The 27179-nt window shown below is 60.3% G+C and overlaps 3 protein-coding genes across 5 annotated transcripts; 2 read left to right on the top strand and 1 right to left on the bottom strand.

Moving 5' to 3' along the window:
• Nucleotides 1-871: 871 nt before the first annotated feature.
• C2 (complement C2) lies at nucleotides 872-12798 on the top strand. The gene is made up of 18 exons (XM_066262118.1): nucleotides 872-1204; nucleotides 1362-1568; nucleotides 2146-2331; nucleotides 4573-4746; nucleotides 4828-4926; nucleotides 5053-5186; nucleotides 6119-6257; nucleotides 6850-6990; nucleotides 7970-8059; nucleotides 10401-10541; nucleotides 10780-10874; nucleotides 10973-11087; nucleotides 11199-11364; nucleotides 11444-11520; nucleotides 11664-11755; nucleotides 11963-12089; nucleotides 12214-12263; nucleotides 12424-12798. The coding sequence occupies exons 1-18, from the start codon at nucleotides 1159-1161 to the stop codon at nucleotides 12598-12600; spliced, it is 2256 nt and encodes a 751-aa protein (XP_066118215.1). The 5' UTR covers nucleotides 872-1158; the 3' UTR covers nucleotides 12601-12798.
• A 579-nt stretch (nucleotides 12799-13377) lies between these two features.
• Nucleotides 13378-19775, top strand: CFB (complement factor B). Its single transcript, XM_066261985.1, has 18 exons — nucleotides 13378-13543; nucleotides 13620-13853; nucleotides 14456-14641; nucleotides 14786-14959; nucleotides 15201-15302; nucleotides 15414-15550; nucleotides 15808-15946; nucleotides 16317-16448; nucleotides 16735-16836; nucleotides 16922-17059; nucleotides 17860-17957; nucleotides 18074-18191; nucleotides 18384-18537; nucleotides 18636-18712; nucleotides 18816-18928; nucleotides 19012-19144; nucleotides 19222-19271; nucleotides 19568-19775. The coding sequence occupies exons 1-18, from the start codon at nucleotides 13480-13482 to the stop codon at nucleotides 19718-19720; spliced, it is 2304 nt and encodes a 767-aa protein (XP_066118082.1). The 5' UTR covers nucleotides 13378-13479; the 3' UTR covers nucleotides 19721-19775.
• Nucleotides 19774-27100, bottom strand: NELFE (negative elongation factor complex member E). Of its 3 annotated transcripts, XM_066262650.1 has the most exons (12): nucleotides 26964-27075; nucleotides 26466-26527; nucleotides 26249-26331; nucleotides 24379-24448; nucleotides 24137-24282; nucleotides 23183-23257; nucleotides 23066-23103; nucleotides 22566-22885; nucleotides 22297-22441; nucleotides 22090-22144; nucleotides 21748-21850; nucleotides 19774-20062 (listed from the first exon to the last, which is right to left on the bottom strand). In XM_066262650.1, the coding sequence occupies exons 3-12, from the start codon at nucleotides 26321-26323 to the stop codon at nucleotides 19965-19967; spliced, it is 1125 nt and encodes a 374-aa protein (XP_066118747.1). In that variant the 5' UTR covers nucleotides 26324-26331; nucleotides 26466-26527; nucleotides 26964-27075; the 3' UTR covers nucleotides 19774-19964. The 3 variants fall into 3 exon arrangements, with proteins under 3 accessions (XP_066118747.1, XP_066118648.1, XP_066118566.1); XM_066262551.1 differs by lacking the exon at nucleotides 26466-26527 and having other exon boundaries at nucleotides 26964-27100; XM_066262469.1 differs by having other exon boundaries at nucleotides 26249-26555; nucleotides 26964-27049.
• Nucleotides 27101-27179: the final 79 nt, after the last annotated feature.

The raw sequence follows: 27179 nt of genomic DNA, 5'->3' as shown, positions 1-27179 counted from the left end.
CTATTTTAGCACCTGAGGCGAGGCCACAGAGCCATCCTCAGTGGCCAGGGCCAACTTGCTCAAACCAATTGAGCCATGGCTGCGGGAGGAGGAGAGAGAGAGAGAGAGAGAGAGAGAGAGAGAGAGAGAGAGAGAAAGGGGACGGGTGGAGAAGCAGATGGGCACTTCTCCTGGGTGCCCTGGCCGGGAATTGAACCCAGGACATCCACACGCTAGGCCGACGCTCTACCACTGAGCCAACTGGCCAGGGCCCTCAACTTCATTTTTGAGCACTGTTTTTCATTTCTACCTCCCATTATTTGATGAAGTACTACAGAGACTCCCATGGGGTGGGGAGGCTAACACAGTAGCTCGGAGTTTCTTTGCCTCTTGCCTTTCATACGACACAAGTTGTAACTTAAAGACGCGCCCCAAACTCTCAAATACTTTTATTCCTTTGAGTAACCAACTCAAATTTTATTTATATTCCAAGTTGGGAATTTTCTCTACGGGACTTTCCATAAAAGTGTTCTAGACATTTTTTCCATTTCTAAAACTGTTGATTTCACTTTTTTTTTTTAATCCCCAGATTCTCTCTGGGGAAGAGCTACAGGGAAAAAAAAAAAAAAAAAAGATTGTGAGAACTCTTATGTATCAAGAGCTGCTAAGAAAATTAGCCTCAGTCTCCCGGAGGTCTACGTCCAAGAAGACAATACTACTCCCCGGCTTTTTTTTTTTTCTTTTCTTTTTTTACAAGAAGTAAAATCCACTTGTCACATCCCAAAAGAAAACTGAAACTGTGTCTACATGAGTGGTTTTGCAATCTCTTGGGCAGCTGGTCGGCCTGTGCACTTCAGACTTCTCGCGCCAGAGCGTGTGTGCTCGGGTGTGTGTCCACGCCGGGCGGAGACCGGTGCGGCACCGGGGCTGTGGCGGAGACACGGCGGCGGGGTGTCCTGGGTCTCGGGGCACATGCTTCGCCCCGAGTGCTGTTTTCTCCCAGCCAAGGCCACCCCCCCCCCACACACACACCCCTCTTACCACTCCCTGGTTCACTCCCTGGTTTTCTTCTCTGGCAGCACACGAGCCAGCTGCTGAGCCAGCTCTGGTTTTCGGGAAGTCAGGTGACCTTTTCCCTCTCGCCGGGCGCTGCCTGTCCCTGGCCCTGAGGTGGACACCATGAGCGCGCTAGTGGCTCTGCTCTGCATGCTGCATCTGTCCCCAGGTAGGAAGGAGCAGGGGAGGGGTGTGCCCGGGAGCCCGGGAGTTTCCACGCTGGAAGCAGCCGTGTGGGTTAGCCTCCCTGCCTGGTCCCTGAGGCCAGGGTTTGGGACAGGGCCTCCCTCCTTCCTCCTCTTCTGCATCTCCTCCCCGCTCCCCAGGCCTGGCTGCAGTCGCCCCCTCCTGCCCTCAGGACGTGCAGATCTCCGGCGGCAGTTTCACCCTCAGCCACGGCTGGGCCCCCGGCAGCGTCCTCGTCTACTCCTGCCCGCCCGGCCGCTACCCGTCGCCAGCGTCCAGGCTGTGCCTGAGCAGTGGGCAGTGGCGGACCCCGAGATCCGCCCCGTCGCGGAAGGCGGTCTGCAAACGTGAGGCTCCCCGCCCGGCCCCGGGCGTCGCCCAGGGTGCCCCTGTTTGAGGATGTGGTTGGCGTGGGGCTTAACCTGAGTGGACGGTGTGGGAGGCATGGCCATGCTGACCTTCCGTGGGGCTCTGCAAAATAGCGGGAAACATCAGTTTCCCACGGGAAGGCGTTGTGCTCAGGCTTTGATGGAGACGGGGCGGGGCGGGGGGGGTGCTAAACCCCAGGGGTGGTTTTCAAAATACTTAACAGTGGACCGCATGGTACTGGTCTTTAAGAAAGGATGCGGGTGGTCCTAGAGTCCCCACTGTGCCCACTCACGGGACATCTAAGGACTCCAGGGGAGGGGCTGGGGTGACCGCGGCCCTCAGGGGCTGAGAGAAGTAGCTACTTATCAGCCTATTAGGCTGAACAGTGTGAAATCACCAGTTACCCAAAGCAGTGATTTTGCGAGCATCGGCCTAATAGGCAGACAGACGGCCAGTTGGCTGGCCCCGGGCATCCAGATGGACGTGACACACTTGGTGCCCAGCCTGAGTGTGACCCACCCACCCCTGTGTCCCCACCGCCCTCACCTCCCTCAGCTGTCCGTTGTCCGGCCCCCGTCTCCTTTGAGAATGGCATGTACACCCCACGGCTGGGGTCCCACCCAGTGGGCGGCAACCTGACCTTCGAGTGTGAGGACGGCTTTGTGCTGCGGGGCTCCCCCGTGAGGCGGTGTCGCCCCAACGGCATGTGGGACGGGGAGACGACCGTCTGTGACAACGGGGGTGAGTACCCCCGGCGGGCGCTGCGTGGGGGCCCGGGGACAGACGCGCGTCCCGGGAGCCTCGGTGGGGCACGAGGGGCCTGGCGTGTCTAGTGTCCAGCTAATATTCCCGGATGTTGGTCAGTGGGGACCCACAGGCCACACACACATCACCGGCCTGGAGGCAGCCTGGCCCAAGGCAGCTGGTGCTGGGCTTCAGACCCAACCCGAAGGCTCCGCACAGGGTCTGGCTTTTCCAACCAAACGCCTCAAAGCAAGACTGGCCTTCAGGCTTCCATGGGATTACAGGGGTTACAGGGGTTACAGGGATTACAGGGGTTACAGGGATGAGGCTGGGCGGAGGGCCTTGTGCTCGAGGGCCCTGCCACCGGCCCCTCGACGGACGGACGTGGGCACGTTCTTCATCTTCCCTCTGCCTCCGTTTCCTCGTCTGTAACACAGGGGTGGTCAGGGTGCCGACTAGCTCCCGACTTTCGGACGTGAACACAGAGGCACAGAGAGGTTCAGCGGGGTTGTCAGGTGGGGGGAGTGGGGCGATGTTCGTAGGCGTCTAGCACAGCCCTTGGAATCTGGTGAGAGCCACACACACTTCCGTCATGGTTGTTACCGTCCCGGTGAATGGCGCAGGGCTCTGCTTGACAGAGTGGGGCTCCCGCGGTTCTCTGAAGCCGCCTTTACCTGGGGGTTCAGGGAGGTTCCTGGGTCGTAGTTCTGAGCACACTTTACGTAACGGCCCAGGAGACGTCAGGACCATTCCCTTTCCCGGTGGCCCAGCGTTTGGCTTCCTGCTCACGTCCTTGACGCTGACAAGAGTCATGTATGCAAACATAAATGTAACCGACTTGAAAACTGAGGTAAAAATCTACCTCCAGTCAAGTGTACCAATCTTAAAGAATCAGCTGGATGAATTTTCACACATGTACCCACCCATGTGATCACCACCCAAGAGAGAGAAAACACATCCAACATTGCAGGGGGGTCCCTGTCGCCTCCCTCAAGAGCACCCAGCTTCTGACTTCTGCCTCCTGGGTTCGTTGAGCCCTTACCACCTCGCAGGAATGGAACTGCACACAGGATGTGACCTTTTGCACCCAGCTCCCTTTATTTGACATTCTACCTATGAGATTTATCCACGTGGCCCTGGGTATCCGCAGCTTGTTTTTTTAATTGCTACATAGTTACATTATATGAGTATATTACAATTTATTTGTGTATCTGTTGATGGGTGTTTGGGTTATTCCCAGCTTGGGGCTATTATGAGGAGAGCTCCGTGAACATTCTTGTACGTGACATCTGTCTGTCCGTGCCCCGGTATCTCTGGAGCATATTGTCTAGGCGTGAAATCCTGGGTCTCAGTGGGCGTGTTGGGTTCAGTGGAGGCTGGTAGGCAGTCTCACTGGTTCCCCAGAGATATAACTGGGTTCAGTGGACTCAGATCCTGTCTGACACTTGGAATGAGCTATCTTTTTTTTTTTTATTTTTTTATTTTTCTGAAGCTGGAAACAGGGAGAGACAGTCAGACAGACTCCCGCATGCGCCCGACCGGGATCCACCCGGCACGCCCACCAGGGGCGACGCTCTGCCCACCAGGGGACGATGCTCTGCCCATCCTGGGCGTCGCCATGTTGCGACCAGAGCCACTCTAGCGCCTGAGGCAGAGGCCACAGAGCCATCCCCAGCGCCCGGGCCATCTTTGCTCCAATGGAGCCTTGGCTGCGGGAGGGGAAGAGAGAGACAGAGACGAAAGCACGGCGGAGGGGTGGAGAAGCAAATGGGCGCTTCTCCTGTGTGCCCTGGCCGGGAATCGAACCCGGGTCCTCCGCACGCTAGGCCGACGCTCTACCGCTGAGCCAACCGGCCAGGGCTGAGCTATCTTTTTTGCTTTAGCCAGTTTTACGCTGGTGGGTCTGTACTGATGACTCACTGCGGTTTAGGAAGTGCCAGTGTCCTCTGTGGAGTGGACTCCTCTGCCAGCATCTCCCCTGGGTTCTGGGATGGACGCAGACAGAGCCCCCGGTCTGGGACTAGGGGGGCTTCAGCTGGCAACCGAGGCCACTGAGCTCTGAACATCTGACCCTCCTTCGGGTTTTCTATCCACACCCAAGGGGGCGACCAAGGGGCCCAAAGAGGTTCTGGGGGGGCAGGAGAGGAGGGAGAGACAGAGGAGGAGGATGGGTGAGCAGGGTCAGAGGTCAAGGGGGCGGGTCCCTGCTCACCTCCATCTTCCTTTGCTCACTTGCAGCTGGCCACTGCCCCAACCCGGGCATTTCGTTGGGCTCGGTGCGGACGGGGTCCCGGTTTGGTCTTGGGGACAAGGTCCGCTACCGCTGCTCCTCAAATCTGGTGCTGACAGGGTCCGAGGAGCGGGAGTGCCAAGGCAATGGCGTCTGGAGTGGGACAGAGCCCATCTGCCGCCGTGAGTAGCCACCCTGACCCTCCCAAGAGGCCTGGGCACCCAGCCCTCGGCCCCGGCTGATCCCGGTGGCTCTGCCCACAGAACCCTACTCTTATGACTTTCCCGAGGATGTGGCCCCTGCCCTGGGCACCTCCTTGGCCCACGTGGTTGGGTCCACCAATCCCACCCAGAAGAAGAAGGGTGAGTGTCTGCAGGGGAACGGCAGGCTGCTGGGCAGGGGTCGTGGGGCCTCGGCCTCCCAGCCCCTCTCTGGAGAGCAGGGAGGAGGTAGCCGTCTGAATCCTCCCCTTCCACACTTCCCCCTAGAAAGCGTGGGCCGAGCAATCCAAATCCAGCGATCGGGGCACCTGAACCTGTACCTGCTGCTGGACGCCTCGCAGAGTGTGAAGGAAGAAGACTTCAAGATCTTCAAGGCCAGCGCCGAACGCATGGTGGACAGGGTCAGGGAATGGGAGCCCGGGGGCGGGGCCGCTGCTCCCGCACCCACTGTCTCTGTCTGTCTCCTCCCCTTGCTCGAATCCCACGGACAGCCCACCTCCTTCCGCGAGTCTTCCCAGACCTGGTGCGTGCTGCGAAGGGAAGCGTGGATTCCGTTTATAGGATCACACTTTTTTTTTTTTTAATTATTTTTTTACAGGGACAGTGAGTCAGAGAGAGGGATAGACAGGGACAGACAGACAGGAACGGAGAGAGATGAGAAGCATCAATCATTAGTTTTTCATTGCGCGTTGCAACACCTTAGTTGTTCATTGATTGCTCTCTCATATGTGCCTTGACTGCGGGCCTTCAGCAGACTGAGTAACCCCTTGCTGGAGCCAGTGACTTTGGGTTCAAGCTTTTCCTCAAACCAAATGAGCCCGCACTCAAGCTGGCGACCTCGGGGTCTCGAACCTGGGTCCTCCTCCAACGCTCTAGCCACTGCGCCACCGCCTGGTCAGATTAGGGTCTCCCTTAAGACTTAAAGTTAAGTCACTTACCTTGAGGCTTCAGAATGTGCCCGCTGGGTGCCTAAGCGTTGCACCCATAGGTTCAATTCCTGCCTCCACCTCTTACCAGTAGTGTGACCTGGGGCCAAGTTACAAAGTCGCAATGTCCTCATTTGCAAAATAAGGACCATCTGCCCCCCCCCCCCCCCAAAAAAAAATGGCTGTGAAGATTCAGTGAGGAGTGAGCCTATCAAAGAGCGTGTAGGTGGTCAACCCGTGTCAGTTCCTGGAGATCCTCTGAGTGGTGGTTCCCAGTAAGTGTCCAGGCACGGACCTTGCCTTTGCCAGCCGGGTTCTCAGCCTCCTCCAGGGCCCTCTGCGAGCTCTCTCACCCGCAACCCTTCGGTCTCGGGGCCCTTCACGCCGCCTCTCACTTCCCTTCACAGATCTTCAGCTTTGAGATCAACGTCAGCGTCGCCATCATCACCTTTGCCTCGAAGCCCAAAACCATCCTGTCTGTCCTGAACGACAGCTCCCGGGACGTGACCGAAGTGCTCAACAGCCTGGAGAACATCAACTATAAAGGTAGGGGTGTCCTCAGATGAAGGTGATGGGAGGGAGAAGGGACGCGTCGCCTGCAGAGAGATCCGGGCGGGTTGGGGGCGGGGCCCGCGGGTCGCACTCAAGTCTCGGGGCTCGGGGCTCGGGGGCTCTGGTCCCTTCCCCAGGTTTCTAAGTCCAGCTCCTGGTGGGGGAGTCCCGGCGCCCGCCAACGCCCGGGTCGCTCTAGGGCGTGCTGCACGTCCAGCGCGCCCTGCAGGTCCCGGCTCCTCTCTGATGCCAGTGCCGCACGGCCTGGTTCTCGTGGCTCGGTGCCGTGGGCTCCCACGTCATGGTACACCACCCACAGGCCCGCAGCAGGCGCTAACACAACCCGGGCTCTCTGGAAAACCCATTTTTGCGTCTGGGGACTTCAGAGTGGCCGTGGGTGGTTGCTATGCACTGAGCACGAAGTCTAAGGGGGAATGTCTCTTAATGCCTGAACGGTCAACGATGCCCGATCTCTGTCTGGGTATCTGAGGTCTGAGTTTATCAAACCAGTTGATGATTTCACCTCCAGTGATTGGGGGGAGGAATAAGAATGATTCCCTTCTTCCTTCCTCTTCGCACATTCCAGACCACGAAAATGGAACTGGTACCAACATCCATGACGCCCTGCACAGTGTCTATATCATGATGAATAACCAAATGGGTCGCCTCGGCATGCACACGGCGGCCTGGAAGGAAATCCGACACGCCATCATCCTTCTGACAGACGGTGGGTGCTCTCGTCTCTGTGCGTGAGGTTGGCACGGTGGGAGGGTGCCACGGCGAGGTCAGAGGCCTGCATTCTGGTTCTCCCTCTTTCCGCTTGGGGCCTCTGTGTCTTATTTATAAAGCAGTGTTATTTACAAACATTATTCATAAAATAGTGTTAAAAAAAATAGGCCCTGGCTGGTTGGCTCAATGGATAGAGCATTGGCTCACCATGCGGGCATCCCGGGTTTGATCTGGCACACGGGAGAAGCGGCCATCTGCTTCTCTTCCCTCTGTCTCCCCCTTCTCTCCCTCTCTCTTCCTGTCTTGCAGCCGGTGGCTCGATTCACTAGAGTGGCGGCCTTAGGCACTAAAAATAGCTCTGTTGATTTGAGCATCGTCCCAAGACGGGTGGTGTTGCTGGGTGAATCCTGGTCAGGGCACATGCAGGAGTCTCTCTTTCTATCTCCCCCCTCTCACTTAAAAAAATATATATATAGTGTTGAAGGTGACAACGGTAATGACGACAACAGTGATGCCAATAATAGCTACCTTCCTTTCCTTACTCCATATTTATGGAGAGAGATTTAAGCAGTTTGTGTAAAAAGTGCTTTGTGATGATAAGTGTTAGTTATTGTCCCTACCTGGGAGGTCACAGGGAGCTTGGCCCTGGAGCCTGACATCTAGGAGTTAGTTGGAAGGAAGGATGATTGTGCATTGGCTCCGGGCTCTGCCGTCGAGCTCTTGATTATGTCCTCATTACACTGCCCCTCAGAACAGTGTTCTTGTCCCTAAAATGAGGATACCTACACTCCCCGGGATTTCATGAGAATTAAAGGAGACAAAGTGAGATTAAGCCCCCGGCCCCCTGCCTGGACGACAGGTAGGAAGTGCAGGTGTTGGGGTTCCCAGGATGAGCGTCTCCCCGGCCCTCCGGGGCGGCCCGGGGTTCTGTGACGTGTCCCCCCAGCTGAACAATCCCTTATCCCTCCCGGTTCTAGGAAAGTCCAATATGGGGGGCTCCCCCAAGCCGGCCGTGGACAGCATCAAAGAGGTCTTGAACATCAAGCAGAAGAGGCAGGACTATCTGGGTGAGCCTCCACCCCACATCTGTGCGGCCCCACGGGGGCACGAGGCCCACAGCCGAGGGTTCCGGGGCCTCGGCTCTCTTTCTAGTGGTCGCCGTCCCCAGCCGGGCTGCGTCGTTCTGTCTGAAGGCAGCCGCGTGTCACTGGAAGAGTCGGGAGCCGAACCCCCCCCAAGGTTCCCCACCCCCACCCCCCGTGGCTCCGTCTTCATTGGGCCGGGGCTGTGGGCGGTCTCTTCGCCTGTCAACGGGGCCTCGTGGGTGGCTAGGGGCGAGCGCTGAGATGTTGCCGGGCGCACACAGGGAAGTACCGCGGTGCGTGCGTGTTAGCGGTCGCCCTCCGCATCAACATCATCGTGGTTATCGCTGTTTACGGAGCCATAAAACTCTCCAGGAAGAAGAGGCCCCGGATTCCTGTAGGGACTGTCCCTGGCACTTCCCTGTAGCAGGGCAGATAAGTAACTAAAGGTCTGGCAGCTGCAGACTCCAAAAAAAACAATTCCCCGGGTTCCGAGGAAATACCGATTGCACTGACCTTTGACCGGAAAAGAACTTTAGAGAGGAGTGCTCCCGATAAGGGAAGGCAGCTGGTTTTGAGCCCCCAAGTTTCACTTTCCCCTGGGTCCTGTCTGTTCTTTACCCCTCACCCCACCCCCACGCGCAGCTGCCCCACCTGCCCCTTAAAGAGGAAGCAGATTCCTCTTTAAAACTCCAGCCTAAGGAAAGCAAAGCCAAACCCCACTCTGTCCACTCCTCAGCACCACTGCTCAGAAACACTCCATTAGAAAGAGGCAGCAGTGGCCTGCCAGGTGGTGGCGCAGTGGACAGAGCATCGGACCGGGACGCAGAGGACCCAGGCTCGAAACCCCGAGGTTGCTGGCTTGAGTGTGGGCTCACCAGCTTGAACATGGGATCCCAGATATGACCCCACAGTCGCTGGCTTGAGCAAGGGGTCACTTGCTCTGCTGTAGCCCCCCCCCTCCCCAGGCACATATGACAAAGCAATCAATGACCTAAGGTGCCATAATGAAGAATTGATGCTTCTCATCTCTCTCCCTTCCTGTCTGTCCCTATCTGTCTGTCTCTCTCTGGCTCTTTCTCTCTCTCGCTAAAAAAAAAGAAAAAAAATAAGAAAGAAAAAGCAAGAATGAAAAGAAACAGTCAAAGAGAACCCACGGGGTGTGAGAACAGGTGGCTTCTGACTGGCACCTACGCCCCCTGGGGGGCTGTGCCTGGATGGTGTGGGGGCCGGCTCTCCGGGGGGCAGGGGGGCTCCAGGCCCTTCTCCCCGACCCCCCATCAGGTGGAGGAAGACCAGATCTGAAGCTCTTCCTCTCTGCTGTGTTCATGGGTTCTTCTTATTTATGTAGTCACTTAAAACAATGCTTTTCTACCTTTTTACACTGGGGGACCGGTGATCTAAGACAACCTCAGTAGTATTCTCATCGCTGATCCAGGCTGATAAGAGCCAATCACCCTGAGCATAAGCGAATTCTACTTAAGACCACTGGGTCTGTAATCTCAAGACAACAACAGCAGGGCGGTTGGTTAACTGTTTCCTGGACTGGCACGACATTTCTGGCGGACCGGCACCGGTCTGTGGACCCGCTGTTGAAAGACACGGATTTAAAAAAGTCCTCCTGAGAACAAAAGAGACAAATTCCTGTCTGCAAGGGGTTGTCCCTCCGGAGGGGACAATGTATCAGTTTGCTAGGGTTGGTGCAACAAGTTGAACAAACTTGGGGGCTTAACACAACAGAAATCCAGTGTCCCACGTTCAAGAGGCTCCAGGCCGGCCGTGCCCCCCATGGAGGCTCTAGGAAGGGTACTTCCTGCCTCTCCGGCTTCTGGTGGCCTAGGCATCATCAGATCAGGGCACGCCTGAAGGCACTGTGACCTCCTCTGAACCTGATCACATCAGGAGAGGCCCTGTTTCCTAGTAAGTTCACGTTCCCAAGTATTAGGAGTTACGACCTGAACATATCCTTTTTTTGGGGGGGAGGGAGACACAATTCTATTCTACCCACGGTAGTCATTCAGTAAGAGAGATAGGAGTCCCTGGGGGTGCTGTTGGTGGTTTCACACGCTAAGGTGCCGACAGGAAGCAGGCAGGGAATGGGGCTGCCCGGGGCACAGGAAACCAGCGGTGAGGAGGCCGGCCTGGAGGACGTGCTGAGGTAGTGCTGTGTGGGTCAGGACTCCGAAGGGAAGAACGTGGACCCAGTGGGAGGTCTGGGGGAGCAGGGGAGTGAACCAGGCAGAGGCACAGCCGTGGGGAAGACCTGAGGTGGGCGTGCCCCCCTCCCCCAGCTACCAGATTCTGCTGACAGCCCCCTCCCCGTCAGACATCTACGCCATCGGGGTGGGCAACCTGGACGTGGACTGGAGGGAGCTGAACGAGCTGGGGTCCAAGAAGGACGGCGAGAGGCACGCCTTCGTCTTGCAGGACCCGCAGGCCCTGCGCCAGGTCTTCGAGCACATGCTGGGTGAGCGTGGAGCGGGGACAGAGGGAGGAGCTGGGACGGGAGGGAGGAGCCCGTTCAGGAGGGAGGAGCCCGGATGGGAGGGAGGAGCCAGGACGGGAGGGAGGAGCGGGGACGGGAGGGAGGAGCCCGGACGGGAGGGAGGAGCCGGGACGGGAGGGAGGAGCTGGGGGGGGCAGCGGGAACCTGCTCACAGCGCCCCTCACCTGCCCTCTTCCCCGCCCGCTCCTCACACCCACAGATGTCTCCAAGCTCGTAGACAACATCTGTGGGGTGGGGAACCTCTCGGCCAACGCCTCTGCCCAGGAGAGGGCGCCCTGGCACGTCACCATCAAGGTACCAGGACGGAGGGAGGGGGCTTGGGCCCCAGAGGGGAAAGTGGCCACACAGGCCGGAGACACAGCGGTCCCTGACGGTCCTCTGCTCACCTGCAGCCCAAGAGCCTGGAGACCTGCCGGGGCACCCTCGTCTCGGACCAGTGGGTCCTGACAGCGGCTCACTGCTTCCGCAATGCCGACGAGGACCACGCGCTGTGGAGGGTGACCGTGGGTAAGGCGGGGCCCCCACCCCGCGAACGGAGCCCTCACCCCTTGCCCCTAGCCTCTGAGTCCGGCCCCTTACGGAGCCCTGGCCCAGCCCAATCCGCCGTATTGTTCGCAGGGGATCCCAAATCCCACTTGGGCAAAGAATTCCAAATTGAGAAGGCGTTCATCTCCCCCGGGTTCGACGTCTTTGCCAAGAGGCATCTGGGCATCCTGGAGTTCTATGACGATGACATTGCCCTTCTGAAGCTGGCCGAGAAAGTAAAGCTGTCCACCCACGCCAGGTGCCAGCATCTGGGGGGGGGCGTCCCTGGAGGAGGGGGCCCCGAAGGTGGGTCTGGCTGACCGCATCCTCCTCCCCAGGCCCATCTGCCTTCCCTGCACAGTGGGGGCCAATATGGCTCTGCGGAGAGCCCCAGGCAGCACCTGCCGGGACCACGGTGAGGGCTGCGGCTTCGGGTGCGGGCGGAGCTGGGACCGGGCTTGGCGGTGGTGACCTGGGACTGTGCCCCAGTCCCCAAGGCAGGAGTCGGGATGCTGGGTAAAGGGGCCAGCCCCAACCTAGCCTTCCCCTTGACTGCAGAGAACGAACTTCTGAGCAAACAGAGCATTCCTGCTCATTTCGTGGCCTTGAACGGGGACAAACTGAACATTAACCTCAAGACAGGGACGGAGGTGAGGGTGCCAGGTCCGAGGTGCTGTATGTGGGGGGGATGGGCCTCCCCTGGAAATCCCCCCAGGACGTCCCTCTGCCTCCGCCAGCTCTGGCGGCTTTCCTCATCGGACCCTGAGTCACCAGTCCCCCCAGGTCTGGCTGGACTCCCCGGTGTCTCCCTGGGCCTGATCATTCCATTCCCCTCTCTCCTTCTGCGCCCCCTGCAGAGAGAGAAGTGTATCGACGTCGTCTCCCAAGACAAAACCATGTTCCCCAACCTGACAGATGTCAGAGAGGCGGTGACAGACCAGTTCCTGTGCAGCGGGACCGAGTTGGATGACAACCCCTGCAGGGGTGAGTGGCTCCCACCCCCTCGCCCCGCAGCCTGGAGCCTGGACTCCGGAGGGGAAGGCGGGCACACAGGCCGGGACAGGGTCGCAGTGCCGTGCTGACAGACTCTCGGCCCGTCTTTCCTCAGGGGAATCCGGGGGAGCCGTTTTCCTGGAGCGGAAACTCAGGTTTTTTCAGGTGAGGAGAAGGGAGAAGCTCGCAGGACCCGGGTTACTGGGCATTGGCTTCATGGGGTGTGTGGGGGGGATGGACGGCGGGCCTTGGAAGGAACCGGGGGTGTCGGGGCTTGGGTCTGGGGCTGCGGCCACCTCCTGTCCCCGTTCTCTCTTTCTTCTAGGTGGGCCTGGTGAGCTGGGGGCTCTACAACCCCTGCGGCTCCAGGGATAAAAACTCCCGCAAGAGAGCCCCCAGCAGCCGGGTGCCCCCGCCGAGGGACTTCCACCTCAGCCTCTTCCGCCAGCAGCCCTGGCTCAGGCAGCACCTGGGGGGCGTCCTCGACTTTTTGCCCCTCTAACCACCCCTGGGCGCTGGCCCCTCTGCTGTCCTGCGAAGGCTGCCGGCTCTCCGGGGTCTTGCTCTGGGTGTCCGCCTGCAGACCTGGGTCCTCGCCCTACGTCCAGCCTCCGGGCCGCCCCCGGTTCGCTGGGACCCACGCTCCTTTCACTTTCCCGTGGAATTTCCCAGTTATGAAATAAAAACCCAGTGATTTCCACATCTGTCTGTGCTTTCTCCTGGGGGTGGGGGCGGGCAGGAGTGATTCCAGGAAGCACAGGAGACAGGTCAGGGACCCAGCTGGACAAACAGGGGCTCTGCTCCGCCGCCCTGTCCGACAGGGGAGCCCGTGAGGGCCTTGTTTCTGGTCCTTCACAGGGTGGCCTGGGCCTGCGGGGGCCCCGTGGCCCCGAGGAGCTGTGGAAGGGGAGAGTCTGGCCCTGCGGGGGCCCCGTGGCCCCGAGGAGCTGTGGAAGGGGAGAGTCTGGCCCTGCGGGGGCCCCGTGGCCCCGAGGAGCTGTGGAAGGGGAGAGTCTGGCCCTGCGGGGGCCCCGTGGCCCCGAGGAGCTGTGGAAGGGGAGAGTCTGGACCTTGGGCAGCAAAGGGTGCAACTGCTGAGGTTCTGTTTCCTTGACGGGCGGGCAGCTTAGCGGGGCCCTCCCGCCTGGACATTCCGGAAAGTGACGTGGGTGGGGCGTGTAGGGCGGGCGGCAGGTGCCAGCCGTCGGGATTGCGTCAGAGGCGAGAGGTGGCGGGGACGGGGGGGGGGGGGGGGGGGAGGCAGTGCGACCTGGCCCCGGTCTGCAGTCTCAGCCTGGACGCCGCGCCAGGCAGACACGCCACACGAGCGGGGGACGGCCATCCTGCCTGCAGCCCCGGCCTCTCCCTGCCTCCCGGGGTCATGCCGAGCAGTCTCAGCCCCTGGCTTTGCCTGGTGCCCCTGGTCCTGGGCTTCCTGTCCACAGGTGAGCGGGGCCGGGCCGCTGCCCCTGCCCCCGGCCTTGGCCTTCCCAGGCCTGGCTTCATCAGCCTGTCTCTTAGGTGTGAGCACGACGCCCTTGCCCAGGGCTGGACCCCACGGGCCCTGCTCTCTGGAGGGGGTCGAGATCAAGGGCGGCTCCTTCCAGCTTCTCAAGGAGGGCCAGGCCCTGGAGTACGTGTGTCCCTCTGGCTTCTACGCCTACCCCGTGCAGGCGCGCACCTGCCGGTCCACGGGGTTATGGAGCACCATGCTGACCAAAGACCAGAAGGTCGTCAAGCAGGCCGAGTGCAGAGGTTGGAGGGCAGGGAGGGTGGGTGGTGGCCGGCAAGGCCAGGGCGGGTGGTGGCCGGGCCCAGGCAGGGCCGGGGCGGGTGGTGGCCGGGCCCAGGCAGGGCCGGGGCGGGTGGTGGCCGGCAAGGCCAGGGCGGGTGGTGGCCGGGCCCAGGCAGGGCTGGAGCGGGTGGTGGCCGGGCCCGGGCAGGACAGGGAGGGTGGGCGCGGGCCCAGGCAGGGCCGGGGCGGGTGGTGGCTGGAGTCCGGACTCGGATGCGATGAGAGCGTGTTGGGACCACGCAGGCTGACAGCTGGGCCAGGCGTGCAGGAGCTGTCTGGTGTCCGAGGTGGGATGAGGGGGAGAAGAAGGACAGAGGAAGGAAGGGGTCTGCCCTCACTTAGCACTTACCCAGTGCCAGGGCAGCCCGGGCGGGTGGCAGACAGAAGGCCCAGGCGTGGGGAAGGGGGGGCAGTGGGACTCGGTGGGGAGTGAGGGTAGATGCTGCTCCAGCAGGACCCAGAAGGTGTGTTTTCCCAGTGACAGGGACCTCAAAGCCCAGAGGGGTCTCTAACGGGCACCCCTCCCCTCTCAGTAACTCCTGCTATGTCCCTCTCCCCAAAGCAATCCGCTGCCCCAGGCCCCAGGGCTTTGAGAACGGGGAGTACTGGCCGAGGGCTGCCTACTACAACCTGAGCGACGAGATCTCTTTCCGGTGCTATGAGGGCTACACTCTCCGGGGCTCTGCCAACCGCACCTGCCAGCAGAACGGTCGGTGGGACGGGCTAACCGCCGTCTGCGACAACGGAGGTGAGGAGCACGGCTCCGCCCCTCGGTCGCGGTCTGTCCCTGTCCCCGCTGCCGCCCGGGGAGCTGGCGCTGTCACTCCCGTGCTGGGCCTTGCCCTTCCCGCCTCCAGCGCCAGCCCTCACCTCCCGCCTCTGGCCTCCGCAGCGTCGTACTGCCCCAACCCGGGCATCCCCATCGGCACACGGAAAGTGGGCAGCCAATACCGCCTTGAAGACAGCGTCACCTACTACTGCAACCGGGGCCTCACCCTGCGTGGCTCCCAGCGGCGCACATGTTTGGAGGGCGGCTCTTGGAGCGGAACGGAGCCTTCTTGCCAAGGTGACCCTTACCCCGTGCCCGGAGCCAGACCTTGCCCTCTGAGCCTCGAGTCTCCGTGCCCGGCACTGTCTCCCTACCCTCTCTCCCAGCCCCGCTCCCTTCGGCTCCGCAACCTTCCTGTCTAACGTCTCTTCGGAGCCCTTCTTGGGAAACCCACCCTTCCGTTCCCCCGTCTCTGGCCATTGTGTCCCCGACCCTCCTGGACACTTGGCTGGATTACCTGATTTTTGACCTCTCCCAGACTCCTTTATGTACGACACCCCTGGAGAGGTGGCTGAAGCCTTCCTGTCCTCCCTGACGGAGACCTTAGAAGGGGTCGATGCTGACGACGGGCACAGCCCAGGTTGGAAGGCAAGGGGGACGTGGGGGCCGGCCACTGGGGTGGGTGGGGAGGAGGGAGAGGGGGTGGGAGCACCCTGCACGCCGGCGCCTGAGACTCTCTGGTGGCACTCAGGGGAACAGCAGAAGAGAAAGATCATCCTGGACCCCTCGGGCTCCATGAACATCTACCTGGTGCTGGACGGATCAGACAGCATCGGCTCAGGCAATTTCACCGGAGCCAAGAACTGTCTCAAAGCCTTCATTGAGAAGGTGGGGACCCTGAGAGGAACTCATGGCCTGCCGGAGCTAGCTTCCCGAGGTTCCCAGCCCCTCCATGAGCCACAGGGTTCCAGAAAACCCTCAGATCCGATTCTGTCCTCTTTCCCCTTTATGTGACTTCTTGACCATTGGCCCAGACTTCCCTGCCAACCTGAGCGGTGACCCACCAGCCCTCGAGTCTTACTGCAGGCCCGTCCCTACCCCAGCCGCCTTCTACTGGCAGTGCCAGGACCCTCTGCTTCCCCCAGGTGGCGAGCTACGGGGTGAAGCCCAGGTACGGTCTGCTGACATACGCCACAGACACCAACGTCCTGATCAGAGTGTCCCAGCCCCAGAGCAGCGACGCAGCCTGGGTCACGGAACAGATCGACAAGATCAGCTATGACGGTCAGAAGGCGGGGAGCGAGCGGTGGGGGGTTCGCTTCGGGACCAGGGGGGTCAGAAGTTTCAGGGGTGTTGGGTGAGACTGCGCGCGCGTGTGTGTATGTGTGTGTGTATGTGTGTGTGCGCGCACGCACGCGTGTTTGCGTGTGTGGAGGGCAGGGAGGACCGCTCTGTAGTGCGTGACTGCACAGCAGGGTCAGCGGGAACCTGTGAGGGGCTGAGAAGGTCACTTTGTGGTCGAGAGGAAGTCAGTAGGGTGACCACCAACTAAAAAAGTTGAGAAAAAATGTGGAAGGTGTTGCTGACAGGCCAGTGTGGGGCTCGAGTGTGGTCTGGAAGACGAAGTGAGGTGACGACTCTCCCGTGGCCCCAGATCACAAGCTGAAGATGGGGACGAACACCAAGAAGGCCCTCCAGGCCGTGTACAACATGATGAGCAGAGAACGGGAGCACCCCCGTGAGGGCTGGAACCGCACTCGCCACGTCGTCATCCTCATGACCGATGGTGCGAAGGGCCCCGCCTCCCTCCCGCTGCCCCACCCTCCCGGTCCCCTGTGCGGCAGCCCCTCAGCTACATGCAGCACCAGACTCCCGGGCGGGCGGGCCGTCCGCAGCTGGGGAGGGGGCCCGCCAGGCTGACCTTTGCTGCGACACTTCTCGAGGAGACTCTCCGATGTCCCTCCCCTTCCCTCCGTGCTGACCCAGCTGTGGGTCACTGTTCCCAGCTCATTCATCCCCCTCGACCCTCTTTCTTGCCACCTCCTGTCCTGATGACCCCGTCTCTCCCGTAGGCTTGCACAATATGGGCGGGGACCCGGTCTCAGTCATTCACGACATCCGGTCCTTGCTGGACATCGGCAGGGATCGCAAGAACCCAAGGGAAGACTACCTGGGTGAGCTGAGGGGCCAGGCCTCCGGCCCCGCTTTCTGAGCTCCTGCCCCGCCCTCGGGACCCTCACGTTCCCCTGTCGTCCTCAGATGTCTATGTGTTTGGAGTGGGGCCTCTCGTGAACCAAGAGAATATCAACGCTTTGGCTTCCAAGAAAGATAGGGAGCAACATGTGTTCAAAGTGAAGGACATGGACAACCTGGAGGATGTTTTCAAACAGATGGTCGGTAGGAAGATGTCCGAAGGGCGCAGGACGGCCGGGAAACTGGGCTTTCCCTCCCCAGGGCCTCCTCCCACAGCCGGGCAGCCCACAGGGCCTTTCTCGTTCCTTCCATCGTATCAGTGTCTCCTGGTGCTGCCCACTTCCTGATCTTAGAGCCGTGATGGCGAACCTATGACATGCGTGTCAGCACTGACACGCGTAGCCATTTTCGATGACACGCGGCCGCATGCAGCCGCATACCAGAGAAGTATGGGGCCGCATGCCGAGAAGGATGTTTCATCCTCGGCTACTGCACCTGGCCGTGCAGTAGCCGAGGATAAAACACTTGCTGTCGTGTAGACACTCTGTGCCGGAAGTCTGAGGCCAAAACAATAGAACTCCAGCACAGAGCCTCTAGTTCTGGGACTTCCGGTTCGGCTGTTTTTCTCAAAGTGACACACCACCTGAGTTTTGCTCGGTGTTTGGTGAATTTTGACACACCAAGCTCAAAAGATTGCCCATCACTGCCTTAGAATCACAGAGCTGTAAACGACAGCCAGGCGAGATCTCTCTCAGGTCCCTTGTTCCACAGATGTGGAAACTGCAGCCAAGAGACATCAAGGGGCAGCAAACCAGCCAGGGCTGGGCCTGGGACCGCCAGGCCTCCAATCTCGTCTCAAACTCTTTCCACTGTCCAGTGTCTTCTTGTGTTCGACATAAAGGAACGCATACCCGTGGCTTGCCTTTTCTCGGGGGTCCCCTCCCCAGAGGCGCTGCCATGTTTGGGGTGCCATGTCCCGGCTCTCAGTGCTCTTTCCTTGCCAGATGAATCCCAGATGCTGGGCCTCTGTGGCATGGTTTGGCAGCACACGGAAGGCACCGACCACCACAGGCAGCCGTGGCAGGCCAAGATCACGGTCACTGTAAGCACAGAGCCCAGTGCGGGGTGAGGTCAGGGTAAAACGGGAGGGGGGGGCGAGAGGGCAGAATGCCCAAGTGTGCCAAAGCTGAGCTTTCCCTCTCTGCCCTCTGTTCCCAGCGCCCGTCCAAGGGGGTCGAGAAGTGCATGGGGGCCGTGGTGTCCAACTACTTTGTGTTGACGGCGGCGCACTGTTTCACGGTGGATGACGAGAAAGAGTCGATCAAGGTCGCCGTGGGTAAGGGTGACACAGCGGATCAATGCGCGTCAGTTGCCCTCGGGCTGGCGCCTCCCACTTCAAGGGCCCACAGGCCACCTGCCCGTGGTGCAGCCCCTGCCTTTGTACGCTGGACCCGCTAGGGATGGATGACCCGCTAGACGGCCGGGGTCCGGGGTCCGGCCACAGGCACTCACTCTCCTCCAACCTCAGGAGGCAAGAGGCAGAGCTTGGACGTAGATGCACTCTTCTTCCACCCCGAGTACAACATCAACGGGAAGAAAGAGAAAGGGATCTCTGAGTTTTATGACTATGACGTGGTCCTGATCAGGCTCAAGAACAAGCTGACGTACACTGAGACTGTCAGGTGAGGCCCTGGGTTCCCCAGGAGAGGGGGTGCCGGGCGGGGCAGGGACACGGGCAGGCGCGGTGTGCCATCCCCGGGCGCCCACCTCTCTCCCCCAGGCCCATCTGCCTCCCGTGCACGGAAGGGACGAACCGCGCTCTTAGGATCCCGCTGGCAACCACGTGCAAGCAGCAGAGTAAGGCCCGGTTAGGGAAGGGTCACCGGGGTGAGAATCCAGGAGACAGGGGGGCAGGAGAGGGAGCTGCGGGAAACGACCTGGTCTGCCCCCCCCAATCCAGTGGAAGAGCTGCTCCCTGCGAAGGACATCGAAGCTTTCTTTGTGTCCGGGTGGACCAAGGACGGCAAGGAGCGGCTGGGCCGGAAGGGGGTTTACATCAAGCACGGAGACAAGGTGCGGGGTGCGGGGTCCTGAGGGGCTGAGCCCTGGCTCCCCCGAAGCCCCGCCCACCTCCCGCCCCTTCTCCCCCCCCACAGAGAGACGCCTGTGAGAGGGACGCCCAGCACGCCCCGGGTTATGAGCAAGTCAAACCTATCTCTGAGGTGGTCACCCCCAGGTTCCTGTGCACTGGAGGGGCGGATCCCGTCGCCGACCCCAACACCTGCAAAGGTGAGGAAAGGCTCTGGGGGTCATGCTGTGAGTCCCCCAGGCCCAGGACCGTTCCTGCAGCTTCTCCCCCCCTGCAGGTGACTCCGGTGGACCCCTGATCATCCACAAGAGGAGTCGCTACATCCAAGTGAGTGTCCCCTCTGCTGGCCACAGGGAGAAGCCACGGGGTCTGCACGGACCCCAGAGCAGGAAAGGTCAATGGATGTGGCCAGTGGGGGGCAGAGCCTGCCCACCTTAGGCCTCCTCCCTGAACCGGTGGGCTGAGGACCACGTGTCTGGCCTGGGTGCTGCAGAGGACGGGACTGAGCTGGGCCGAGTCGTAACCTGACTAGGTCAGTGCAGATGCAGGTGGGAGCCGCTGTGCTCCCTGGGATGAAGAGGGAATTCTCCCAAATGAGGCCCGACAACCCCTCGCCCCTCCAGGTTGGTGTGATCAGCTGGGGGGTCGTGGACCTCTGCAAAGATCCGAAGCGGAAGCCCCAGGTGCCTCCTTACGCCCGCGACTTCCACATCAACCTCTTCCAAGTGCTGCCCTGGCTCAAGGACAAGCTCCAAGACGAGCTGGATTTTCTATGAGGGGTTTCCCGCCGGGAAGGGGCGTGAGACCAAATTAAAAACAGCTGTGATCATATGTGTGTTCAAGATCCTTTTCGGCCAAGAGTGTGGGAAGTGCACACTGGTCATCTTATCACGGCCCCACCCCAACCACACGTGCGGAACAACCCTGGAGGCCGAGGGGCCGCGTGGGCGGGCGCCCCCCTCCGGGTTTCACAGGGACCAGCCCGGGCAAAGGCCGGGCACAGGAGGGTCAGCTCGCTCCCTAGAAGCCGTCCACAACGTTCTTCTTGTAGACGTCATCGTTGTAGACTCTCTGGGTCCTTTTGTCCCTGTGGCAGCCCTTGGGGTTGTTCTGGACAGCTACAGAGGGAGGGCAGGAGTTAGGGCCTGAAGGGGAGGCCTCAAGTCCAGAGCCCGACTACCTCACTCCCAGCCTCTGGCTGCGGGGAGCCACGGCTCTATGCTGCCCTCTGGTGGCGGGGCGGCCGCTCTCCCTTTAGCCCCTTGGGGGTGGGGGTGGGGGCTGTCAACCATCACCACTAGCAAGGGGCGGGCGCGCTGTTATCTTGACACTTGGGGATACATAACACGTCTTGTTCCTGAAAAAGTCCCAGATCCTACGGTTGAGGCACGCTGGTGCTTCCCTAGCACCCCAGTCAGTACGTTTAAAATGAAAGCTAGAAGGTGCCTGTCGCCCGTTGTTGCCATGCGGGTCTTCCCTGAACCCTGTGTCTGGAGGCCGCTCTGGCTCGGAACCCGTTCCTGCCGCCGTTGCCAGGAAAATCAGTTTCCGCTAAAACAGGTTCTTCACACGGAGAAATGCAATCGTTCCTCCAGGGGGACGCGCCACAGGGGCAGCACTAGTCCCTGTGAGTCCCCCTCAGGCCCCCAGCTCTCCTGCCCCTCCTCCCTGCGCCCCATGCGCCCCCCTTTTTTTATAGAGACAGAGTCAGAAAGAGGGATAGATAAGGACAGACAGACAGGAACGGAGAGAGATGAGAAGCATCAATCATCAGTTTTTGTTGCGACACCTTAGTTGTTCATTGATTGCTTTCTCATATGTGCCTTGACCACGGACCTTCAGCAAGACCAAGTGACCCCTTGCTCAAGCCAGCGACCTTGGGTCCAAGCTGGTGAGCTTTGCTCAAACCAGATGAGCCCACACTCAAGCTGGCGACCTCGGGGTCTCGAACCTGGGTCCTCCGCATCCCAGTCCGACACTCTAGCCACTGCGCCACCACCTGGTCAGGCCAGTGCGCCCCTTCCTTCTCCTCCTCCCTGTGCCCTGTGAGCCCCTCTCTTCACCCATCTCCAAGGGCTCCATCCCTGCCGCTCTGGGGCTGCTGTGAACTCCCCCACCAGCCGCCATCCTCTGGGCTCTCTGAACCCCGACTCCGCTGACTGTACCTCCTTCTCAAAGCCGCCGTCCTCTGGGGTCTCTGAACCCCGACTCCGCTGACTGCACCTCCTTCTCAAAGCCGCCGTCCTCTGGCTGCCTCGGCCCAGGCACCCCTGGTGCTGCCCCAGCCCTGACCCTTCTTGCTGCGTCAGCCTCAGCCCGACGGGTCGGGAGGGCTGGGACGAGCGGGGTCCGAGGACAGACCCCCCTACTCCCTGCACATTCCCCAGGCCCGTGCTGCGTCCCGTTTTCCTCCGGCCTCCCCAGGGACGCTGCTGTCGCGCAGCCGCCCTAGACACAGGTGGCCGACACCACGGTGTCCCTCCTCCCTCACGCCGGAGTTCCAGACCCCTATGCCGAATGCCTGCTCTATAAAACCAACTACACTCATCTCGAAACGCCAAGGCCACACGAGGGGTGCACACTCCGCACAGACCTGGCCCACGTTCCAGCCACTGCGGTGGCTTCTACCCTCTTCTTTCCTTTGTCCTGCCGGCAGCCAACAGAGGGACCACCACTCTCCCATTCCCACAGCCCCCCGCAAACCCAGGCCTCTGGGGAGCCCAGGGACATGGGTGGGGGGCGACGGAGGAAGAAGAGGTGAGCGGGAGGAGGCAGGGCGAGGGTGGGAGGAGCGCGCTCTCACCGAGGGAGCCCCAGACAGATTTGCCGACGGCAACGTCCAGCATGGGCTGCTTGCGGGCAATGCTGACTTTGAGCTGCACGGACTCCACCTGGGTCCCGTTGAGCTGGGGCGGAGAGGGCAGAGGACGGAGCGTCACAGACAAACCCAGGGGCTTCCGTGAGCTGCCGTCCTAGCAGTACGCTGAGCAGGGATCTGAGACTACGAGGGTTTCTGTTGAGTAGGGAGAGGCTTTCTCTGCTAACGGCCTGGTCTCCTCCCAGCTCCCCGACTTTAAGGAGAAAACAGGAGGTTAGTGGGGGGGGCAGGGGGTAGAGGCGGGGGACAGGCCCGGGAAGCCCCCACCTCGGCGACGGCCTGGTCTGCTGACTCCATCTTCTCGTAGGTGATGAAGGCGCAGCTGGAGGGAGAGCACAGGGTCAGGGCTGCGGGCTCTCCTGAGCCCAGCCAGACCCAGGCCTCGCCTGCCGCCCCGCCAGCGACACGAGGCCCCTCCCCCAGGACACCGGCCCAGCTCCTCCCAGGACTCATCTTGCCCACAGTCACCCTTACTTTCTGGGGGGGTCCATAGAGAGGTCAATGATGTTTCCAAAGGGAGAGAAAGCCCCGCGGAGGAGGGCGGGCGTCATGTCTTCCCCGTACACATAGAGAGTGTTCCCTTTCCGGGGCGACCAGAACTCGGGGAACGCGTCCGACCCTGTGAGGCCACGAGAGCACAGGGTCAGGGGGCGGGGCCCGCGCCTCACCCTCCGCTCAGAGCCCACTCTGGTGCAGCGGCGGAAACCTGGAGGTCAGGCTCCCTCCCGGCCAGGCCCACTCACTGCGGAAAGAACCGTCTGACTTGCGGTCTCTGTCGCGGTCCCGGTCTCTGTCGCGGTCCCGGTCTCTGTCGCGGTCCCGGTCTCTGTCCCGGTCCCGGTCTCTGTCCCGATCTCGGTCTCTGTCCCGATCTCGGTCTCTGTCCCGGTTCCGCTCACGACTGCGGTCCCGGCTGCGGCTCCGGGGCGGGGAGACGGAGGAGCGGGCGCCGCCCCGATCTTCACAGCCCCAGTCGAAGCCACGAGAGGGGCCGTCGCCAGGCCCGGGGCCCTCGTCCCCGTCCGGCCCCAGCTCCTGAAGCCGATCACTGGAAGACACAAAGCTGGGGGCGGCAGGCAGGCAGACGGTGGGGCTCAGAGGGGGCCTCTGCCTCGTCTTCCCAGACCCTGTGGAGAGTCAACCCTCACTCTGCAGCCCCAGCCCCGACCCTCCCGAGGACCGGACAGCCCACCCCGCCTCACCCGCCGCCGGCCGGGACCCCATCTCATCTCTGCTTGCTCACCTCTCGTACAGAGATTTCCTCTGGGGTCGTCGGGACGACTGAAAGAGAGACCCAGTTTCAGTGAAGACGGCCCCCAGCCGCCGGCACGCGGCCCCTCGGGCGGCCCGGGCACCTCACCTCCTGCAGGTCGTCCTCAGCAGACACGCTCCTCTGGAACGGCTGGAACGTGGGCACGGGCCCCTTCTCAGGGTCCTAGGGGGGCGGAGACCGCTCTCAGGGCTGGAGCAGGAGGCCACCCAACCACAGGACAGAAGGGGTCCCTTGCCCTCCTCAGCTTCCTTTGGCCTTTTTGTTTTCTTCTTTTAATTCTTTTGTACTTCTTATTTGACTACGTGCTATTTTAGAGTAAGAGGCCGTGATATACTCTTTTTTTTTTTTTGTATTTTTCTGAAGCTGGAAACGGGCAGGTAGTCAGACAGACTCCCGCATGCGCCCGACCGGGATCCACCCGGCATGCCCACCAGGGGGCGATGCTCTGCCCATCTTGGGGCGTCGCTCTGACACAATCAGAGCCATTCTAGCACCTGAGGCAGCGGCCACAGAGCCATCCTCAGCGCCTGGGCCAACTTTGCTCCAATGGAGCCTTGGCTGTGGGAGGGGAAGAGAGAGACAGAGAGGAAGGAGAGGGGGAGGGGTGGAGAAGCAGATAGGAGCCTCTCCTGTGTGCCCTGGCTGGGAATCGAACCTGGGACTCCTGCATGCCAGGCCGACGCTCTACCACTGAGCCAACCGGCCAGGGCCTGATATACTCTTAAAAGTATTTGGTTCCTCTAAAGCAGGGGTCCCCAAACTTTTTTTTTTTTAAAGTGTGGGTATGATCAAGGGAGGGCACACACTGGGTTCTTTGTCTTAAGGGCTTTTTTTAAAAATTATTTTATTTTATTTATTCATTTTTAGAGAGGAGAGAGAGGCATCAAGTCCTTGTTGCACTCAGTGGCCCATTTGGTGTGGCCCATTGACCGACCGCTCCTCAAACAGGTCCTGCCTGGGGACCGGGCGGGGGGTTGCACCCGCGCCCTCTGGCCCGCCGGGTCGAGGCTGGACCCTGACAAGCTTTCTGCCTGTGCTTACTTTCAACTTCCCCTCTAGGGTCCGGGAGCGTTTGAAGCCCGAGTTCTTGGTCTCGGCCTTGATGGCGCTGATGGCCCCTGACTTCACCAGCTGCTTCGCCTGCTCTGTGGCAGTGGCAGTGTCCACCACCGGCTGCTCCGATAACGCTGGGGTCGCAAGGAGAAGAGGCACGGGTTGGCCGGGCTGCGGGGAGGCCGGCCTGCGCTCCCCGCTCCCGGCCCCCAAGCCTGCCCGCCACTCACAGCGCTTGACGCCGCCCTGGCTGGCGGTGCTGCTGCTGCTTTGCTTCTTCAGAGCCAGCAGGGCCTTTTTCTGGGATCGGAACGGGAAGGAGAAGGAGAAAGGGGCTGGAGGGCCGGCTCCTGACCAGACCCTTTCCCAGGGTCCCTGCCCCCCCCCCCCCACGCGCCACCTTCCTCAGAGGAAAGAGGGCGCCCGGACTGGTTCACGGAGCCAGCCCTGCCTCTTACGCCAGGTCCACAGCGGCGCAGTGACCTACGCTATCCAGGCCACGGTGTCCCGGGGCTTGCTGGAGCACCGCGTGTTCAAAGCTGAAGACAAGGAATTCATCAAGGACCGGAACCCCAGGTTACAATCTGCACGTAACTCTCAGCCTACGTGGCCTTCCTGGGGAATGCGCCCACCCGTCCCCTGCCACTGAACAAGGACGCGCCCTCCGTTACTTTACAACGGGGACGGGCAAAAGTAAGAGGTGCAGCACCCACCCCCCAAGAAGCTTATATTTTTAAAAATAAAATGATGACTAAATTGCCAAAAATGTTCACAAGAGGTGCAGACTGCTTGAGAGCAGGTAGAATTTCCTGATAACAAACAGCCATTAGATGGGACCCTGGCAAGAGTCTGCACAACACGGACCGAGGGGGAGAAAGGGGGCATTTTGGATAAAGAAAACAGGGTGGCAAAATGCTGCAAAATGAAGCCTCTGGGAATGTGTATTTTGGGACTACTGAGTAGTTTCATTTAACTAAAAAGGGATGCCAACTGAAGGCTTTGGTCCATAGACAATGTGAAGCCACTTAAGGGTTTTGAGAAAAAGGGACAGGTTCTTGTTTTCTTCTTTTTTTTTTCCCCAAGTGAGAAGAGGGAAGAGAGATTGCTGCATGTGCCCCAACCAGGATCCACCTGGCAACCCCCTTTGGGGGCCAATGCTCTGCCCATCTAAGGCCATGCTTGCAAGAGAGCTATTTTTAGCACCTGAGGTAGAGGCTCCACTGAGCCATCCTCAGCGCCCAGGGCTTGATGCACTCAATTGAGCCATGGCTGCCGGGGGGAGGAGAAGGGAGAGAGAAAAGGGAGAGAGAAGAGGGAGGGGGAAGGGTGGAGAAGCAGATGGGCGCTTCTCCTGTGTGTCCTGACCAGGAATCAAACCTGGGACTTCCACATGCCAGACCGATGCTCTACCACTGAGCCAACTGGTCAGGGCCAGAGTTTTGTGTTTACAATGAGTCATTTTAAACAGAGTGAAAAACTCTGTTAAAAAACAACAATACTAAGAAACATGTTTAGTGATCAATACAACAGTCTAAGTGGCTGTCAGCCAAGATCTGCTCTACAGATACACAGGAAACAAAATGGGAGAAACTGCTTTCAAGAAAGAATCAAGAAGATTTGGCCAATAGAGAAATCAGAGATGAGATTCCACCCCTCCCCCAATTCCAAACACATGGGAGAGCTGATTTCCGTCAGTCAGTCCGTATTTGGAAGGTTGAGAAAAGGAAGTAGAATAGCTAGGAAGACCACAGCTCTACTTTGGACAGGTGAAAGTTATCAGCAAGACACCAGGTGAAACTGGAAAACCAAATCTGGGGCGCCCCAGCTTTTCGGTGGGAATGAAAGCCAAGAGAAAGGGAAACAACTCCACGGGAAATGGGACAGAAAAGAGACAGGTGTACACCAAGACCTGGCGACAGCCCACAGAAAAGAGACAGGTGCACACCAAGACCTGGCGACAGCCCACCTCTGGAGTTGCCCCGGGAGGTGACCATCTCCGGTGCTGAGCCCTTGGGCCCTCCACACTCAGCCCAGGTGGCCTCAGAGGTCGAGGAAGAGTCCTCTGGAAAGTCGGGTCACGGCCCAGGCAGGCTCCCTCACCTTTTTCTTCAGTTTGTTGAATTTCTTCTGCAGGGCCTCCTCCTCCTCGCTCAGTCCGGGGGGTATCACCAACATGGTTGCTCCTGGTTCAGGGGCAGGGCCCAAGGCTGTCTTTCTCCACCGTCACCGCCGAGGCCACACGCAGGCCACCGCGCCCAGCCAGCCCCAGCCCTCCAAGCCCCTTTAGTCCTCCTGTCAGTCCGTCGCCTGTCCCTACCCCTTGCTCAAGCCCGGCTGCAGTCCACACTCCCGCACGTCGGGGTCCACCAGCATTCCCTCCTGTTGCAGTAATATAATGTTACTGTAACTAAATATATAGAAATGTAGAAACATATAGAAGATATGTAGAGATAATTAGGATATAACATTAAAAGCAATTAAGGGAATTGAATAAAGTTATACCAGCTGGATAGGAACTAATCTAGTGAGTACAGGTAGGATAGACTAACATTATATTACTGCAACACCTCCTCTAGGAATCCCCGGAGTCCGGGGGCGCCACGTGGCCCGGGGAGAAACACCCCCTCCGTCGTCAGGACGACGGCACCGGAACCCCCCTCTGCCCGCGCAGGTGAGGCCGGCAGCCCGCGAGGTCCGCCCCGCAGAGGAGGCGGTGGAACCCGAGCCGCGGGCTGAGCACCGCAGAAGGGGAGGAGAAGAAAGAAGGAGCTCGGAAAAGAGGGGCGGAAGGCGGAGGAGAGACGGAGGGCCTCACCTGGGGAGGTGGGGGGGGCCGCAACCCCGAGCCAGCGGTCTCCGGCGGCGCCGGCGCGGGGACGCGGCGCTCCGGCTCAGAGCGCTGACGTAAGCGAGGGGCGGTAAACTCGGTAACCAAGGCGGCCCCTGGGGTTGCGAGAACTTCCGCCCGGGATCGCGAGCACTTCCGCCCTGCCTTGCTCTGGTTCTGTAGCAGCCGGCCACGCCCCCGGCC

This window comes from Saccopteryx bilineata, chromosome 1 (genome assembly GCF_036850765.1).
Source record: "Saccopteryx bilineata isolate mSacBil1 chromosome 1, mSacBil1_pri_phased_curated, whole genome shotgun sequence".
Lineage (NCBI taxonomy): Eukaryota > Metazoa > Chordata > Mammalia > Chiroptera > Emballonuridae > Saccopteryx > Saccopteryx bilineata.
This window is presented reverse-complemented; position numbering and strand designations above follow the sequence as displayed.

What these genes read in the sequence shown, in the direction of transcription:
- C2 (XM_066262118.1), top strand. Translation starts at nt 1,159, where the DNA reads ATGAGCGCGCTAGTGGCTCTGCTCTGCATGCTGCATCTGTCCCCAG. An exon ending in GAAGAGGCAGGACTATCTGG is followed by an intron (nt 8,060 to 10,400) that starts GTGAGCCTCCAC and finishes CCTCCCCGTCAG; the next exon opens with ACATCTACGCCATCGGGGTG. An exon ending in GGTCTTCGAGCACATGCTGG is followed by an intron (nt 10,542 to 10,779) that starts GTGAGCGTGGAG and finishes TCACACCCACAG; the next exon opens with ATGTCTCCAAGCTCGTAGAC.
- CFB (XM_066261985.1), top strand. Translation starts at nt 13,480, where the DNA reads ATGCCGAGCAGTCTCAGCCCCTGGCTTTGCCTGGTGCCCCTGGTCCTG. An exon ending in TGACGACGGGCACAGCCCAG is followed by an intron (nt 15,303 to 15,413) that starts GTTGGAAGGCAA and finishes GGTGGCACTCAG; the next exon opens with GGGAACAGCAGAAGAGAAAG. An exon ending in AGAGGAGTCGCTACATCCAA is followed by an intron (nt 19,272 to 19,567) that starts GTGAGTGTCCCC and finishes TCGCCCCTCCAG; the next exon opens with GTTGGTGTGATCAGCTGGGG.
- NELFE (XM_066262551.1), bottom strand. Translation starts at nt 26,323, where the DNA reads ATGTTGGTGATACCCCCCGGACTGAGCGAGGAGGAGGAGGCCCTGCAG. An exon ending in CCCTAGAGGGGAAGTTGAAA is followed by an intron (nt 23,258 to 24,136) that starts GTAAGCACAGGC and finishes CCGCCCCCCTAG; the next exon opens with GACCCTGAGAAGGGGCCCGT. An exon ending in CAGACCAGGCCGTCGCCGAG is followed by an intron (nt 21,851 to 22,089) that starts GTGGGGGCTTCC and finishes TCTCCGCCCCAG; the next exon opens with CTCAACGGGACCCAGGTGGA.